General features: G+C 39.0%; 2 protein-coding genes across 4 annotated transcripts in view; one reads left to right on the forward strand and one right to left on the reverse strand.

Annotated features, from left to right (window-relative positions):
* The window catches only part of PHKB (phosphorylase kinase regulatory subunit beta), a 249812-nt gene extending 242789 nt beyond the window's left edge, over positions 1 to 7023 (reverse strand). For 2 of the 3 annotated variants that reach the window (XM_045988942.1, XM_045988940.1), the window contains exons 1-2: positions 6903 to 7023; positions 4382 to 4494 (exon numbers count right to left, since the gene is read on the reverse strand). In XM_045988942.1, the coding sequence (XP_045844898.1) occupies positions 4382 to 4436 (55 nt within the window). In that variant the 5' untranslated portion in view covers positions 4437 to 4494; positions 6903 to 7023. The remainder of the gene's footprint in view (positions 1 to 4381; positions 4495 to 6902) is intronic. The other variant, XM_045988941.1, reaches the window with a different exon arrangement.
* A 63-nt stretch (positions 7024 to 7086) lies between these two features.
* ITFG1 (integrin alpha FG-GAP repeat containing 1) overlaps positions 7087 to 17406 on the forward strand; it is a 286746-nt gene continuing 276426 nt past the window's right edge. The window contains exons 1-5 of the mRNA XM_045989066.1: positions 7087 to 7497; positions 9184 to 9256; positions 14354 to 14499; positions 15685 to 15742; positions 17187 to 17261. Of these exons, the coding sequence (XP_045845022.1) occupies positions 7290 to 7497; positions 9184 to 9256; positions 14354 to 14499; positions 15685 to 15742; positions 17187 to 17261 (560 nt within the window). The 5' untranslated portion in view covers positions 7087 to 7289. The remainder of the gene's footprint in view (positions 7498 to 9183; positions 9257 to 14353; positions 14500 to 15684; positions 15743 to 17186; positions 17262 to 17406) is intronic.

Genomic DNA, 17406 nt, shown 5'->3' on the forward strand with positions numbered 1-17406 from the left:
TTTCCATGGAAACTGTCGTAAAAAATTTCTTTAGACTTGTGTTATTGACAAAAATGAAATGGACTTGGACTCAAATGAGAACCAGATTCTGGGTAATCTGATTCAAGCTAATTGTATTTTAGCATGACAAGTTTTCTTAATCAAATGGCTACCTAGAGGCTAGATATCAAAATGAGAGAGATAAAGAAACTTATCTGTTTTTGTAGAAGTCCTACTTTTAAATACTTATCAGTGATATTATAAAAGACCATGTTAGGAAAGATAAGAACTAAAATCTATTGGGTAGCTACTAAATAGCAAGTGTTTTGCGTATAACATCTTTTTTTTTTTTTCATTTTATTTATTTTTTCAGTGTAACAGTATTCATTCTTTTTGCACAACACCCAGTGCTCCATGCAAAACGTGCCCTCCCCATTACCCACCACCTGTTCCCCCAACCTCCCACCCCTGACCCTTCAAAACCCTCAGGTTGCCCCAACCTCCCACCCCTGACCCTTCAAAACCCTCAGGTTGTTTTTCAGAGTACATAGTCTCTTATGGTTCGCCTCCCCTCCCCAATGTCCATAGCCCGCTCCCCCTCTCCCAATCCCACCTCCCCCCAGCAACCCCCAGTTTGTTTTGTGAGATTAAGAGTCATTTATGGTTTGTCTCCCTCCCAATCCCATCTTGTTTCATTTACTCTTCTCCTATCCCCCTACCCTCCCATGTTGCTTCTCCATGTCCTCATATCAGGGAGATCATATGATAGTTGTCTTTCTCCGATTGACTTATTTCACTAAGCATGATACGCTCTAGTTCCATCCACATCGTCGCAAATGCGTATAACATCTTATTTAATCCTCACAATAATTCTTCCAGGTAGGTTTTATTACCCTTATTTTTATAGAGAAAGCAGCCAGTTCTCAAGGATGTAAAGTAACTTGCTCAAGATCAAACAACATTAAACAACAAAGGCAGGATGAGATTCAGGTTTAGCTGAACACAAAATGTGTACTCTTTCCTTAGGCTTTTCAAAGGGACTATAACCCACAGTGGTCCAGGGACCCAGGTATATGGTATCTCTAAGCCAAAAAACTTTTTGATTAATTGTCTGTTATATTAGGCTGAAATCAAGGCTATCATATAATGTCTTTAAAAAGAAAAAAAGAGAGAGTCAAGCATGTAAAATAGAGTTGAGTTATGCCCAGAATATATAATAAAACTTAACCAAGTACTGATATGCTCATCAAACCAAATTGATAAAAGGAAATTAATCAAAGAACCTAAAAAGAAATCACGAAAAAATTCAAGTCTTATGCTGATAAACTCACTTAGATGCTGGTAAATTTAGGGAGCCAAGATAGAGACAGGCTACTTCATTTTAAGGAGTAACTTTCAACATTATTATCTAAGAATAAAAGTAAAAACACTTCTTAGATCACTACAAAATGCTGTTAACAACTACTACTAATAATTCAACCACAATACCAATGTGACTGCTATTGCTGACTAGCTCTGTTAACCTAACATATTGTATGACTGTAGTAGTCACATGAAAGATGGAGGCAATCTGAGGAATGGATGCTACACTCCTTTCCTAATTTGATAATTTATTTTGCTGGTGGAATTTTCCTATAAATTCAAGGTCTAGTATATTTTACTCCAAGGTTCTTTAAAGAAAAACCTGTACCTCCAGATACCTCTTTGGATTTAAGTAGTTGAAACAAAAGAGATAATATTTAACCATAGCACACATGGACACATTAGCAGTCAGAGCACAACTAAGCATGCACACACAATAAATTCAGTAAAGAGTGGGAATGAAGACAAAATAATAGAAATAAATTCAGGGGACGCCTGGGTGGCTCAGTTGGTTAAGCGGCTGCCTTCGGCTCAGGTCATGATCCCAGCATCCTGGGATCGAGTCCCACATTGGGCTCCTTGCTCGGCGGGGAGCCTGCTTCTCCCTCTGCCTCTGCTGCCACTCTGCCTGCCTGTGCTCTCTCTCTCTCTCTCTGGCAAATAAATAAAAAATCTTCAAAAAAAATTTTTAAAAAAAAGAAAGAAATTCAGGAGAAAAAAAGAAGGTTACAATACATAAAATAATCTAGGTACACTAGAAGTTAATTTTCCAAAATCAAGGTACTAGCTTTCACTTTTGGTAACATCGGATAGTATCTAGCCAAAAACACCAGGGAAAAGCTCAGCTGTCAACCAAGGACATGTTTCAGAATAACTGTTAAATGAAATTATTCCTTTTTTTTAGATTTATTTACTTATTTATTTGACAGAGAGAGAGAAAGCAATGGATGAGCAAAGGAAGAGAGAGAAAGAATCCTCAAGCAGACTCCCTGCTGAGTGCAGAGCCTGATACAGGGCTTGATCCCAGAACCCATATATCATGACCTGAAATGAAATCGAACCAGTCGCTCAACCAACTGAGCCACCCTAGCACCCCTGAAATTATTCCTTAAAACACTCTTCTACAATGATAATGTCCAAGAAATGACAATAGGGAAAATAAATCATTTCCAAAGCAGTATTTTTCAATTAGTAAATAAATCATAAATGCAAACCACTCAGAGTGTTTAGCAGATAAAAGATTTAAGGAGATTTTGGAGTCATTATTAAGTTTTGGTTAGAGGAACCCCCCAAAAAGTGTAATTGAAAGTAATTCACAAGGAATCAGGTCTTTAACATAGCTTAAAACTGTGAAGTTTGGTATATTTCTATTTTGTTTCTTGGTGCATTCTATTTTGATTTAATGATATGGTACTGGAAATGCTTCTTGTATATGAAGCATCTGTATATCAAACATTCTATGTAATGGTAAAGCACAGTTCTTGTGTTTTGAAATTTTCAGGACTATTGATGCTTTTATGCATCAATAGTATTCTCTTTCCCTATAACTGCTGAATGACTTTGCTAATGCTGGAAACCCACCAAGCCCTTACTAGGAAAGCCAAAATGGAAAACAGAGCCTGGTGCTTAAAATACAGAAAACACAGTCCAAAGATATATGTCTTCTTGTTCTCTTAGTTCAAAGAGTAAACCAGAAATCAACTGTCAATGTTATATATTACATGCTATTTTGTTATTTAGCAGATGACAGCTGAAGACAAGGATCATTTTCATTCCTTAATATGAGCATTCTTTTCTGTGATTTTTCCTTAAGCTCCTTCCTATTTCAAGATTTTCTCCTCAATCTTGCCAAAACAGGAATTAACATCTAAATGGAAATAAAGTTTGGGCTTTATTGTCTGGGTTTGGGCTGCCTCATCTCACATTTACCTGTTAATGAGTCCTGAGGCTGATATTCTGCTTAAGGCATATTTGAGATGAAAAGCATCCTCTTGCCAAAAGTCTTCTCCTAGAGTGTTCACACAATGAACAGATTTTAAATGGCCAAGATGGGTCACTACATACAGAAAAAAAGCCCCAAAGAAGGCCTTTCCTTCTTCTGTAAAGGAAGACTAGATACAGCCAAAGACTTGAATTCCTAATGAGAATACAAACGTGGTCTCCATTGGATGCATGAACTTCCTTGCATCCCTTCCAAATCCTGGGGACTCATGAGTAGAGCAATCAGCTTTCATCCAGCTTGCAAAGGGTCTCACCAACATGTCTAAGAGCCACTGTGCCAATGTCTCCTCCAGCCCACACCAACATGCCAAGGGGTGGAAGGCAAAGCACATAGCCTTGAAACGTAATAGTCTGGGATCTGGGGAAAGTTGTTTTACCTTTGTGAGCTTCCATTTCCTGTCTACAAAATCATATTTACAAAAATACCTGCTTCACAGGAGCACCTCAGTGGCTCAGTCAATTAATCAATTAATTGATTTCAGCTGAGGTCCTGATCTCAGGGTCGTGAGATGGAGCCCCACATTGGGCTCTGTGCTGGGAATGGAGGCTTTTTAATATTCTCTCTTTCCCTCTCCCTCTGCCCCTCCATCCATCTCTCTCTTTAAAAAAAAAAAAAAGAAAAAAAAAACCCTACTTCACAGGTAGTTGATGAGGAAATAATTATAACAGTAACAAAAATATTTCTAATTTACAAAAGTTATTTCCATTATCCAAGAAGATGATAATCACTTAAGAAACTTTTTAGGTACCCATTTTAAAACTGAGGATCCCTGGCACTGAGGTTCCCAGGCCCTGGTCACATATTGCTAGAGTAAAGACAGGGGCTTCTCTCTACACTTTTCATGCCCTACACCATATCACTATAGGCCACATTCAACATATAGTACAAACTTGAGTCTAACAAAAACAGAAATGATGCCAGGCTTGGGCCCACCAAAGAGGAAATAAAACCAAGATGATATCATATGGTTGACACCAGCCTTCAGAAACAAAGGTATTTAAAATTACCAAGTGACCCGTTTGGGGTCTACACACTTACCAGACCTTAAGAAAGCTGCAGGAGAAGAGACGATGGCATCAGGTGAGCTGGCCATTTCAAATTGTTGACTCTAATCATAAGCGTCGCAGGCTAAACTACAGCAATTTTCAAAACTGTTTAGTGAAGGTTAGAAGCAATCAGCATTAGATTAATTGAAAGCGGTGTGAGCGGTTATTAACATAATGCAGTGTGCAACAAAGGCAATAATCGAGGCTCATTATAATTTTATTTTCTTTTTAATGACTTGAAAATTTGATTTTCTTTGCTTTGATAAATTACATTTGCTTATATGGATGAGGCAGGAAATATATATTATCCACTTATTAAACATTACACAAGTGTAGCATCCTCTATTGAGCAGTGAAGTGATTCGCTACTATGTAACAATGCTCAGAACTTTGCGTGGCATCTATCTCAGAGTCAGGTTATATATTTCAAACTAAGCTCAGTTTATATATTTTTCTAAAAGTAACAAACAGAATCAGGTTGATTGTTTTTAATAACATAGGAAGTCAATAATTCATGCAATAAACTTTATAGTCAACACCTTAAAGAGTTAGAACCTGAAACCTCAACTAATTTGGAGGAATGACTTTGAATACTATCTTTTACTACCATGATATAAACACACAGTAACATCCAACATTTATACTATGCACTTAACCCCTTTGCACATGAAACTGGACATAAGTGACGGCATTCAACAAAAGTTAAATCTGTTTTTTTTTTTTTTCTCACTTAAGAAAGAGAAGGTAGGGGGCGCCTGGGTGGCTCAGTGGTTTAGGCCACTGCCTTCGGCTCAGGTCATGATCTCAGGGTCCTGGGATCGAGTCCCGCATTGGGCTCTCTGCTCGGCAGGGAGCCTGCTTCCCTCTCACACTCTCTGCCTGCCTCTCTGCCTACTTGTGATCTCTCTCTGTCAAATAAATAAATAAAATCTTTAAAAAAAAAAAAAGAAAGAGAAGGTAGGTTTTCAAAGCTTACTGTGATGACATGCAATTCAGAGAAAATAAAGCCTGGAGAAGAAAATAAACGCTATACGCTTGCTAAGAGAAAAGAGAAATGCTGTAAAATAGACGTTGAGGGCAGAGCTCAGTTCCCTGGAAGAAAACTCAGGTTACTCTCTTTGGCCAGATATGTTCAATACAATTAACACTTTTTATAGCCCAGGTAGACACACTGTTAGTGGTCAATCAATATTTCAATATGACACAAAAATTTTAAAAATTGTGAAACAATACATGTGACTAATCCAAATAACTGTAATGACTCTGAAATGTACTAAGGACTACTTGTTAAAAAATTCTCTAATACTTTCCTGGTAGTTTTGCTGTAACCTAAGTAAGTAGTGCAAAACTTTTTAAGTAAAGTTTTAAAACAACGAAATTGGCAAGGAAGATTCAATGACTTTCTCCTGTATGATTTATGAAATTAGACACATTTCTTTAAATTAAAAAAAAAAAAAGGCAAACGACACAACAGACAACTAAAAAATACATCAATTGAAAAAAACCCCAAACATAATGGGGCATATTAGCTGAGAAAAAAACAAACAAATAAAGCAAAACTCTCAATATCAATGCAAATGCAGACATGTTTTCTGAGGGCCATGCCTTTCCTTGCTTAACATTAGCATCTTTCAACACTGACATATAATAACGTCAATCCTTTAAAAAGGAAGATTCTTAACTGAACCCTTGTCATTCCACACATCTTTTCTGTTTATAGGCACACTTTTAGCTCAAGATTATATCCATCCAGCCAGAAATAAGGGGAAGTTTCAATTCTATCTAGAGGAGTGATCAGCCACAAGTGCTAACTTCAAAGTCGTGACTTTGCAATTTGAACAAGTCAGTTCAGGACACTTCCAACTGTTGTAACTGCCTGCGCAGCGTCTTCTGACCTCGGTGGCTTTGGATTTGGGAGGCACCACTGGGAACTATGAGTCCTGGGGCCACTTGCCCAGGGAAGGGGCCCGCTTCCTTCTGAGCCCTAAGCATGCTCAACGTGACCCCTTTCACAGCGTAAGGCCCTGTCCCCCTTCGATTCGTGCCACATAGAAAACTCGCAGAACTTGTGAAGAACGTAAAAGGGAGATATGAAATAAGGCAACACATTTCTGCTGCCAGTTTTCTAGGACCAGATCTATCAGGACTTAGATCAGTCACATCTAAAAATGAAGCTGATTTTTGAGGGAGGACGCACTCCCCCCAGGAACTGGCAGCCACCTGATTTCTAAAGACTCGAGGCTTAGTCGACACCACCACCTACTTTCCGAGGGGGGACACATACGAAATAGCACTGGGGAAAAACACATGTGGTAAAGTTGGGGCCACCACCAACTGGTGCGGATGGGGGTAGACATGAGTAAGAAAGCCACGGACCGCCCTCTGCTTTCTAAAGGGACACACGCGGGCAGAGGTTCAACTCCAGGACCCCCACCACCCTCCCGCCCAAGGCGCTTGAGGGGGGGGCACCACCCGGGTGCTGGGGAAGGGGGTGGCGCTCCAGCCAGCCAAACCTGAGCGCTTGGCCCGGGCTCTTCGCTCCAACACCTTCCAGCTCACTTCAGCCATGAGCCCCGCCAACCCCACCACCGCTCTCCCGCAGCCGCCTTGGCCACCGCCCCCGGGACCGCCTGTCAGCTCCTCCCGGCCGGCCCCGCCCCCCCCGCGCGACACTGTCGAGAGGCGCGCCGACCGGAAGTGAGCGCAGGGGCGATTCTCAACCTAGTGCCGCGGCCTCCCAAGCGCCAGAGGTTTAGCTCTAGGGGAGAGTGAGAGGGGAACCGGCGGCGGCTCGTGCGAGCGTCTGGGCTGTGCGATTTCTCTCTCGGCCGGCGGCACGGTGCTTTCCGGCTGCCGTCAAGCGCGGCACTGGGCCGGCGGGCGGGGGCCGAGGGGCTGCCATGGCGGCGGCGGGCCGGCTGCTGAGCTCCTGGGTGCTGCTGGCGCCGCTGCTTGGGGGGCTCGCGCTGCTCGGAGTCGGGCCGGTCCCGGCGCGGGCGCTGCACAACGTCACGGCCGAGCTCTTTGGGGCCGAGGCCTGGGGCACCCTGGCGGCCTTCGGAGACCTCAACTCCGACAAGCAGACGGACCTCTTCGTGCTGCGGGAAAGTCAGTGCTTGCCCGGCCCTCCCTCTGTCCGCTGTCCCTGTGCCCCTCCCGGTGTTCCCACACCCCTAGCCCGGATGGCCAGTCCTCCTGCATTTCCCAGCCCTTCTCTCCCAACCCTGTCTCTCCCTTAATTTCCAGCATCCTTTGCAGCTTGCCCGTTTTCTCCATCTTTTCCAGCCCCGGATGCTGGCCTGGCCACCCCACAGTTTGATCTACCTACAAGAGCCCTAGAAACACCCGAGGGTTTTGTGTTGTTCCTGAGAAGCCTGAGACCTTCACCCAAGTACCCTCTGCTCCCTATGCAATCACCTGCTTTCCCAAGTTGTTCCTGATTCCCAGGAGTCTTTGTAGCTTCCCTCTGCCTTTCCTCCCAAAGCCCCTTCATTCCTTTCTGCTTTACTTCCTTCGATATTCCTTCCCCTTTGAGGAACTGGGAAAGATGCAATTTGACAGTTTCTTCTCATACCTACCTCCTCATTTGCCTTGTTCACCCGCCCCTCCCTTTTTCAGGGTCCCAGCTTTGAAGCTACTGTATCCACCACCACCGCCCCCCCCCCCCGCCCTGTGCCCTAAACACCTCACAGCTCACACAACCATTTTGAAGGGACCATTGATAAACCCAGTGTTTATCAATGTTTAACTGCGGATTCTTCTCCCTCCTGAGCTGTGTAGTCTTATGAGCATCTGACCTTTTCCTCACTTCCGTCACCACCCTAATCTTCCAAATCTCTGCTTTCCTTGTCAACTTGAGGTTCTTACGAGTTCTTTGCTTTAATCATCACTAAACAAACTTTATTGTAAATCTTGATGCTGACAATGGATATTAAAGGGTCTTAACATTTTGAGTACCCACAGAACTGGGTAGATCAAGGCCATGAAGGAAGGAGGTGAAGCAGGTTTATACAGAGCTTAACTAACAGGATCTTGGTCCAGGTTTTTTGTGGCTCTTACAAATATACCAAAGCCTCTTGTGGACTGTGGATAATTTTCCTATCTTTGTATGACTATGTATTTATTGCAGAAAGGGTGCATACTGCCAAACCTGTAGCTATTCCATCCAAAGTGAATTCAGAAAGTTGGCTGGGTTTAATTAAACAGTTTCAAAAGTGTGTTCCAGTGAGTTCTCATGAATGCATCCAGTGAGTTCCAGTGCCTCAACTTGGGTGATGGTTCCATAGAAGCCACAAGAGGAGGACCTTAGAAGATTCAACTTTTTCTTAAATATGTAATCATGTCCTTGTAACTAGTTAGATACCTACAGTAGGAGTTCTTTTTTCCTGGGGCAGTGCATCTGTGTGATAAACTCAACAGCTTTATAAGAGGTCATGTTGGTAGGTTTGGGGAGACAAGGCTTGACATATACTATAGGTAAAAGGCGTGTTCTTTATGTATTCTTTTAAGTCACCTGATCTGATTCCTGGCAGAAGCCATTGGCCTCAGTTTGTTTTGATCAACCTCATTTTCTGTGTTCATCCTTCCTGTTTCTGTGCCACTTTAACACTGAATTTGTGATATACTGTTAGGTATCCCCTTTCCATCAGACAAGTAGGACTCACCTTGAGAGGGCAGAGGAACTGGAGTAAAATAAAAGTTTTTTGTTAAGAACAGCACCCAGACAGCTTTTTGTAACCACTGATTAGAGGTATTACCTGGAAATATTTAATAATGTATATTCACTTCTTTTAGGAAATGATTTAATCGTCTTTTTGGCAGACCAGAATGCACCCTATTTTAAACCCAAAGTAAAAGTGTCCTTGAAGTAAGTACAAATGTATATTTTCCTGTAAAAACAATCATTGTTGTAATGATTGATATGCAATAGCTAGTTGAATTGTCTTTGAATCAATTTTACTCAACTGTGTTGACACAAAACCACTAGTTATGAGGTATGGGTAGCAAGTGATTTGTTAGGAAAAATAGTGAGTATACCAAAGTTTAAAAATTACTTACTTTTTAAAAAAATAAATATGTTTGAGTAAATCAGGTTTGTTCCTGCATAAACACCCTTCATTCTCTTGCAATCTATTACCCCTTCTTGAATGTGTTGGAGATTGTCCCTCATCCTGAGTGTGCACATTGCACCAGCTCATTCACAAGGTCATCGGTCAACTATGTGTTGAGGGTGGGAGGGGGCCTTTATTTGCACTGGGAAAAGGTCAGTGATCTCTGTGCTCTTTCTTTTTGCTTGGTAAGTGATGGTTTTTTTAAGGTTTATTTTGAAGGAATTTAAATCAAGCTGAATTTTATCAATGTTCAAATAATAGTTCTTATTTTTATTTTATATCACTGACATGGCCTGAAACTCAGTGATCAACATCAGTAATGAGCCAGCACTGTTTTGAAACATCAAGAAGCAAGAATTAATTGATGACTGGTTCAAGGAAGAAAAAATGAGTTAGTGCAGACTAAAGTGGAAACTTCTAGAAAGTTACAGGATTTCAGTGACCTTGAGTATAATTTAGGTGCAGGCTTTTAAGTTTGGGGACACAGCATTAACAAAAGATAGCAGTAAGCGTGTTGTGAAGTGGAGATGGAAAGATTTACTTAACTGAAATGGATGGTATACTTTGGAGAGTTATGAACTAAGAAGATGAGATCAGGGAGTACTGGAAACCTTTATAAGGTTATCACAAAGCAGGGGCACCTGGGTGGCTCAGTGGTTAAGGTTATCACAAAGCATTTGAACTGAATCCCATGAAAAGTGGGGAATCATTACAGGTTCTTGTTTAAAGGAAAGATGAAGGGGGCACCTGGGTGGCTCAGTGGGTTAAAGCCTCTGCCTTCTGCTCAGGTCATGATCTCAGGGTCCTAGGATCAAGCCCCACATCAGTCTCTCTGCTCAGCAGGGAGCCTAATTTCGCCCCCCCCCCCCCCCCCGCCTGCCTCTCTGCCTACTTATGATCTCTTTCAAACAAATAAATAAAAAATCTTAAAAAAAAAAAAAAGAAGGACCTTGAATTAGAACATTGAAAGGAAATTTTTAAATGAACAAACAGGAACTGTCCTTCTTGAGAAATTTTTCTAGTAATGAATGTCAGCATGCTTGGCGTGGACAGGGAACAGTAGGTAAATATTATATACAAGAAATGACTTGCTTGGAAGTGATTTTTCTTGGAAAGAAATGTTTGAACTACAAAGGACTAGACTTCTACCAACTTTAAAAAAAAAATCCCAGTTTGTTTCATTTTCTTTGATTAATGCAGTGTTGTCTTATATATTATTAAAATTTAGAAACTTGTTTTTATTTTATTTAGAATATTTTTCAAAGGAAAAATAACTCTCCTTTCCTCTTTTCTTTCCTCTTTGTTCTTTCCTACTCCCATGTTCTTCTCCCAGATGCAACCACTTACAAAACCTTCAGATATTTTCTCTGAGGTTTATTTCCATATTTTAAAATAAGCATTTACACTGTAATTTCTTCACTAATTATCTTCTCTTGGATTTTTGTTAGCATAGATGAGGATTTGCCATCTTTAAATTATCCCCATCATCTCAGTTTCATTATATTTTTAATTAAATTACTAAACTTCATTTACATTTTGACCATGTAGTTTCTGTGCACTTCAGTACCCACCATTTTTTATTTCATTTCTGCAGAGTTTTTCCTCCTGAAGTAATTGGTTGATTTTTGAAAAATCAATTGCATAGTTTTCTGTGTACTTATCTTTAATTTCATGGTACACGTCCATCATATTGGCTGAATACCAGTTGTACATTTTTGTTTTCCCCTTTGAGAGAACTCTACACTTCTACCCCCTCTGGATTCATTCTTTAAGCCTCCTGCAAGGTTAGTATTTGGGGATTTTCCCTTTGTCATTCTTTGTTGGATCCCTCTTTTTTGGATCCTGTGCCATTTTATTCTTAACGTCTTCATTTACTTCACTGGAGTGCATCCTTCAGGAAATTCCTAAGAAACAGTATATGCTTTGTCCTTCCAAGTCCCCAATTTTTTTATTACTTTTAATACTTTGATTGGCCTATAGTCTTCTAGTTTCATGGGGTGCTATTTTAAAATACAGTGCTTTTTTCCCCCATAATCCTTCTAATGTGACTTGTTTTATTTTTACTTTTGGAAGCTCTTAGGGTCTCTTCTTTATCCCGTTTGCTCTGATATTTCATGATGATGTGTCTTGATTTATTTTTCATTTGTTATACTGGGTATTAGGTGGGCCTCTTCAAAATGGAGGTTTCTAACCTTGGGTGCTTTCTGAAATGTTCTTATTTCTTTAGTAACTTTTTTTTTTATTCTCTTTCAGGAATTCTTATCAGTTGGTTATTGGACTATGCTTATACCTTTATTTTATCTGTGTTTTTGTCATTTCATTTTGTTTGCTTTCCAGGAGGTTTTCTCAGTTTTACTTGAAGCCTTCTATTGAATTTTTTGTTAGCTGTCTTATTTTTTATCTCCAAGAAGTTTTCTTTGTTCTCTTATTATTCTTTTCTCTTAGCATGCTGTTCCTTTTTTGTTTTATGGACATACTTCCTTATGTCTTCAATTATAGTTTTGAAGTTTCATTATTCCCCTTATTATTTCTCTTTTCTTCCATTTCCTTATTGCTATTTGTTTTGGCTCTCTTTAATATTCATAGTTTTCTTCAAAAAGCGGAGATATCATACTTAATAGTATGGCACTAATGAGCTGATTGGAAACTTTGCATTGTGTGACTTGTCTCCTGTCTTGCCCTGTGGGTATGTTCCTGGATGACTGGCATCCAAGGAATAGGATAGAGCTGGGACAAGGGTCAGATTTTTCCTTCTGTAGACTTACTATTAACATTCTGTTTTTAGCTTAGTCCCAAACCTTACCCTTTGCTGTAACTTAAATCTCTAATCCCTGTTTAGTAAACTGCTTGGTTCTTGTCTTATTGAGAGAGAGGGACAAGGGACCATCACTCACAATACAGACTTTCAGATAAACCTGTTTTCAACCTCTTGCATCACTCTTGTCTTTCATAATTTCTGATGACTGCAAATTCTGAGCTTCTCAGTTGTTCTTCTGGGCAAAAACTTTCATTCTTAAGCCATTTTCTTAAAACGTTTTAGCTTATAGTTTTCTTGTGCTCATAAGTCAGTTGGCATTCCTTCCACTCTCTATCTCCCTTTATGATCTCTTTGTTTTTGAGGGTTATATATTTTTTAAAAAATTTTATTCAGTATCATTTTAGTTGGTTCTTTGAAATAAGAAAAGAAAAACGCATATGTCGGGGCACCTGGGTGGCTCAGGTGGTTGGGCGACTGCCTACGGCTCAAGTCGTGATCCTGGAGTCCTGGGATCGAGTCCGACATCGGGCTCCCAGCTCCACGGGGAGTCTGCTTTTCCCTCTGACCTTCTCCCCACTCATGTTCTCTCTTACTTTCTCTCTCTCAAATAAATAAATAAAATCTTAAAAAAAAAGAGAGAAAAACACATATGTCAATCTCATATCTTTAAACTTTCTACTTCTTATTTTTACAGCCATAAAGAAGCTGTGCATTTATGGCAATATAACCTGATTGGGTTAAATTCCCAACTAATCCTTTGTAATACATTCCTGTCTATTCTAGAGTACTTTCTGCCCTCAAATCATGAATATATTTAGACAGGTATTAATGCCAAGTATGTTCAGTATGTGTTACTGAGTATGCTTCTGTATGCACATGCAAATGAAGAGACGTCCACAATTAGATATAGTTTGCTACATTGTGGCATGGGTGAGTGCTATATCATCATTTTTAAAAACCAGGTATTTTCATGGAAAAGTTAAAGTATTGTTGGAATTATTTGAGGAAACTAGCATTACCAAAACGATTTTATCAGAATGAAGTTTAGTTTTAGAGGCTGACACAATTTGAATTTCAGCTATTCAGTTTAATTATCAGCTAATTAGCTAGTTAGTTTTAGCTTTTAGCTTTAGCTTTTTAATCGCTCCAGACCTCAGTTTTCTAGTCAGTTCAATGAGAATGATAATTCAGGTGATAAAAATGATCAGTTAATAGCTATTAAGCATTGGTGTAATGTATGGGACATAATAGGTAGATGCATTATGATACTCTTGTTTCTCTTCACTCCTCTTAACCTTGCTTAACCTTTTCAGTATTTTTCTCATTTTCACCCTAAATAAAATCTGTTACATATATTTTTAGATTCTTGATGCTATTTCCAAAGTATCTCTAGTCTATTGGAAAACTTGCTATCTTGCTATTTGCTCTAAGTGGAATTAAATAAAGATTGAATTTAAGGCCTGTTTTTTGGTTGGGTCATTCAAATGTTATAAGAAGACATGTTTTAAGTTTTCAAGGTTAATATAAATAATTTCAGAATTATTTCATTATTAAAATATAAAATTAGGTATGTATGTTTTGATAGCATATTGCCAGGTTTGATAAAAAGAACTTACTTACCATTGTGAATCTTGAATATTTTTCAAAAATAAAATGATTAATCTTCACATCTGCATTAAAATCAGAAATTAAGTATTTTACAAATAATAAACTTTTAACTAATAAAATGACAGTGATACCCCGATTGCCTTAACAGTTGATTATGAGCCTCCATTTCTTATAAATCAGCTAAATGCATTGGTGTCCTTGACAAAAGAACAAAGTAAAAGGACTATATTAGCTAGTATAAGAATATAAAACTGTGCTTTCTTTTGAAATATTTCAGATTTGGCTCTGCAGTCATCCTGAATTATTTTGTAGATCAAAGAGGCCTAAATACATGAAGGATGATAAGAAATTAAAAAGGAGAATGAAGTGAGAATCAGTTCTGTGATTTTCAAGTTTACATTGAAAATATTTGTGTGTAGTACAAATATAAAGGTGTCCTTTTCCATTATAGTTTGACTCGATACCTTAAAATGTGTGTTTCTTTTAGGAATCACAGTGCACTGATAACGAGTGTAGTCCCTGGGGATTATGATGGAGATTCACAAATGGATGTCCTTCTGACATATCTTCCCAAAAATCATGCCAGCAGTGAATTGGGAGCTGTTATCTTCTGGGGACAAAATCAAACATTAGGTGAATTTGTTTTTTAAGAGTTTTTAATATTTATCACTGGATATTAAAGGAAGAATATGCCCATTATTCCTAGGTAAATATAACAAAATATTGTTCTGAAATCAGTTCAGTAATGAATTTCTTAAGAGTCAGTAATTGTAAAAACATTTTTAAAAGTCAAATTTCTGATTTTTCTTTTTCAGTTAGGGGCTAATCTGAAATCAATTCTAGAGAACAGATTCCACTCTTGCTATCTTAGGAAGAGAGTGATTTATTAAAGGGTTTAAGGCCTATAGAATCATTGGGATAGCTAAAGAATAGACTCTGGGTTGAACTTTCAGGAACAATCCCCAGAGCCATCAAGGAAGGCTTTTTACTATCAGAACACTGCCAGTTGCACAGCAGCTGCTAGAATGACACTGTCTGCTGTGACCCTCACCAGCCAGATGGATGCTCTGCACCCTGCCTCTTGATACTCACAAATTCAGTGATCATACACTGAAGTGGAACTACTGCCTTCCAAAATGCAGTGTATCTGATTGCCAGGGCTCACATTTTATTCAGAATCTCAGATGCAGGGATATGTGAGAAATGCTATTTTGGGTTTCTGGTCTCCCCATTACAGGAAAACACGAAAAGGTTGGAGTGGAGCTTGAGAGTCTACCCCAAAACCTTCAAGACTTACCTGAAAAGCCAATTAGTTATACCTAAATAGAGATAACTTTGTTCATGGAGCCAGATTTCTCAAGGCAGGGTGGAAGGGATACAGTTGTGTTTTCTGTAACATTTGAGAAGATAAGTAATAGTCTCAGTACTTCAAATTCATTCTCAGTAAATATCTAAAGAAACAGCACCATGGAAGAAGCATTTCATGTATATAAGCAGGGACATTTTAGAGTCAAGTAGTTTTGTGCATATTGTCAATTGCTCCAGTGCAAAATTATATTTAAAGAAGACTCACCTAAGAGATTTTGATTGAAGCCTCTAAAGAAAGTTATCGCAGTGATGGTCTTAACTAAGAATGAACCCCAGTATTTTGTCTTTACAAACTTGGTGTCCATTTAAGTTAGATTTATAGTGTCTTGTTAATAGTAGTAGTTGAAATTAATTATAGATGAATTTTGAAAAGAATAGATATTTTACCCCGAGTAGATATCAAATATAATATAAAGTACCTGCTAATTTATATATTTTCTTTCTATGCAGATCCTAATAATATGACTGTACTCAATAGGACTTTTCAAGATGAACCACTAATTATGGAGTAAGTATGTGCTTGCTTCCCTTTGAATGATTTTAAACTTAAAAACATAAAATTTCTCACATAAGAGACCACTTGGCAAAGTAGCATTGACACTAAATTTATTCCCCCTTTGAAACTGATAGACTCTTATACTCTTGACGGTATGATATTTACTTGCCATGATGGAGAAAAGAAAAAAATGAAATTCAGGGGGCGCTTGGGTGGCTCAGTGGGTTAAAGCTGCTGCCTTCAGCTCAGGTCATTTTCCCAGAGTCCTGGGATCAAGCCCATGGTTGGGTTCTTTGCTCAGCAGGGAGCCGGCTTCCCCCTACTCTCTTTCTCTGCCTGCCTCTCTGCTTACTTGTGATCTCTGTCTGTCAAATAAATAAATAAAATCTTTTTTTAAAAAAAAAAATTCAGTATTTTAGAAAGAGGAAGAAATTTGTCTTTTTGTTGCAGTAGCTTTCAATGCGTCCATTATGGATCTATGTTGACTGTAGCCATGTCATTACTCAAAGAATTAAGGTAACTGTTTCAGGGTAATACTATTAGCACTTGATTGACAAATATGAACGGTATGGGCTTTTCTCCAGAGATTTAGAAAAAAAAGTCTATATTAAGGAGACACTTACCTTTTTTTAAAGCTCTTCTTTAGTGTTATTTATTTCTCAAATACACACATGTACTAGATTAAGTGTAATCCAAATTCCTGTCAGGGCTTTTGGTAATGATACAGAGATCATTTGGGGAGCTAAAGCAGTATACAGCCACTTTCTTGTTTCCATTGCTGCCTTTCATTCAGTTATTAAAATAGTAATCATATATCAGTAGGTCAGTGGCCATTTGAAGTCTGAACTGTAAATCCATGGATTGATCATCTTAAAGGCCATCAGCTTGATTGCTTTCATAGTTGTGTATTTTTTCATTCTTGTTACAGAGCTTAATGAACAGTATGAATGTTTACACCAGCTGGGGATTACTTTTGTGGGCTTTTTCTCCTAAGCCCATCTAACTACATTGGTTGGGTCTGAAATACGTGTTGTCTTCTTACCACTCAGGGATAGGCGAGGTGCAGAAACTACAGACAGCCCTAAAATTTCACCACAAAAGTTCATTTCTTGCTTACACTGCCTGTCCAGTGTGGGTCTGTGGTAGGCTCAACTCTGTGCCATCAGTCAGGTGCCAGAGGCCCCATAATCTGTGGGGCTGGGCCATGTGAAACACATGGTCTTCTCATTGCCATTGCAAACTGAAAGCAGGCTGGATGGTCCAGTAATAAATAATAAACCTTTTTCCTGGAAATAACACATGTCTTACACTTCTGCTAATATTTTATTGACTACAGCAGAAACTGGTGAGCATTGTAATGTCGACCACACCTCCCAAAGGTTATTTTTCCTTTTAAAGCTAGAACATGAGAATTTTATGAAATAGCTGCTTAATGTTTTTAATGTTTTCTCTTCAGCTTCAATGGTGATTTAATTCCTGATGTATTTGGTATTACAAATGAATCCAGCCAGCCGCAGATACTATTGGGAGGGTGAGTAAATATGATTATAACCATGGCATTAATTGTACTTATTGCTGCTATAGGATCTGTGTGCCAATGTGAACTGATTGCATTAACCATTAGGAGAAAACTCACCTCATTGGAAATCCTTGCTCCCAAAGACTTTTAAAAGGGC

The sequence above is a fragment of the Meles meles genome, chromosome 19 (genome assembly GCF_922984935.1).
Source record: "Meles meles chromosome 19, mMelMel3.1 paternal haplotype, whole genome shotgun sequence".
NCBI lineage: Eukaryota > Metazoa > Chordata > Mammalia > Carnivora > Mustelidae > Meles > Meles meles.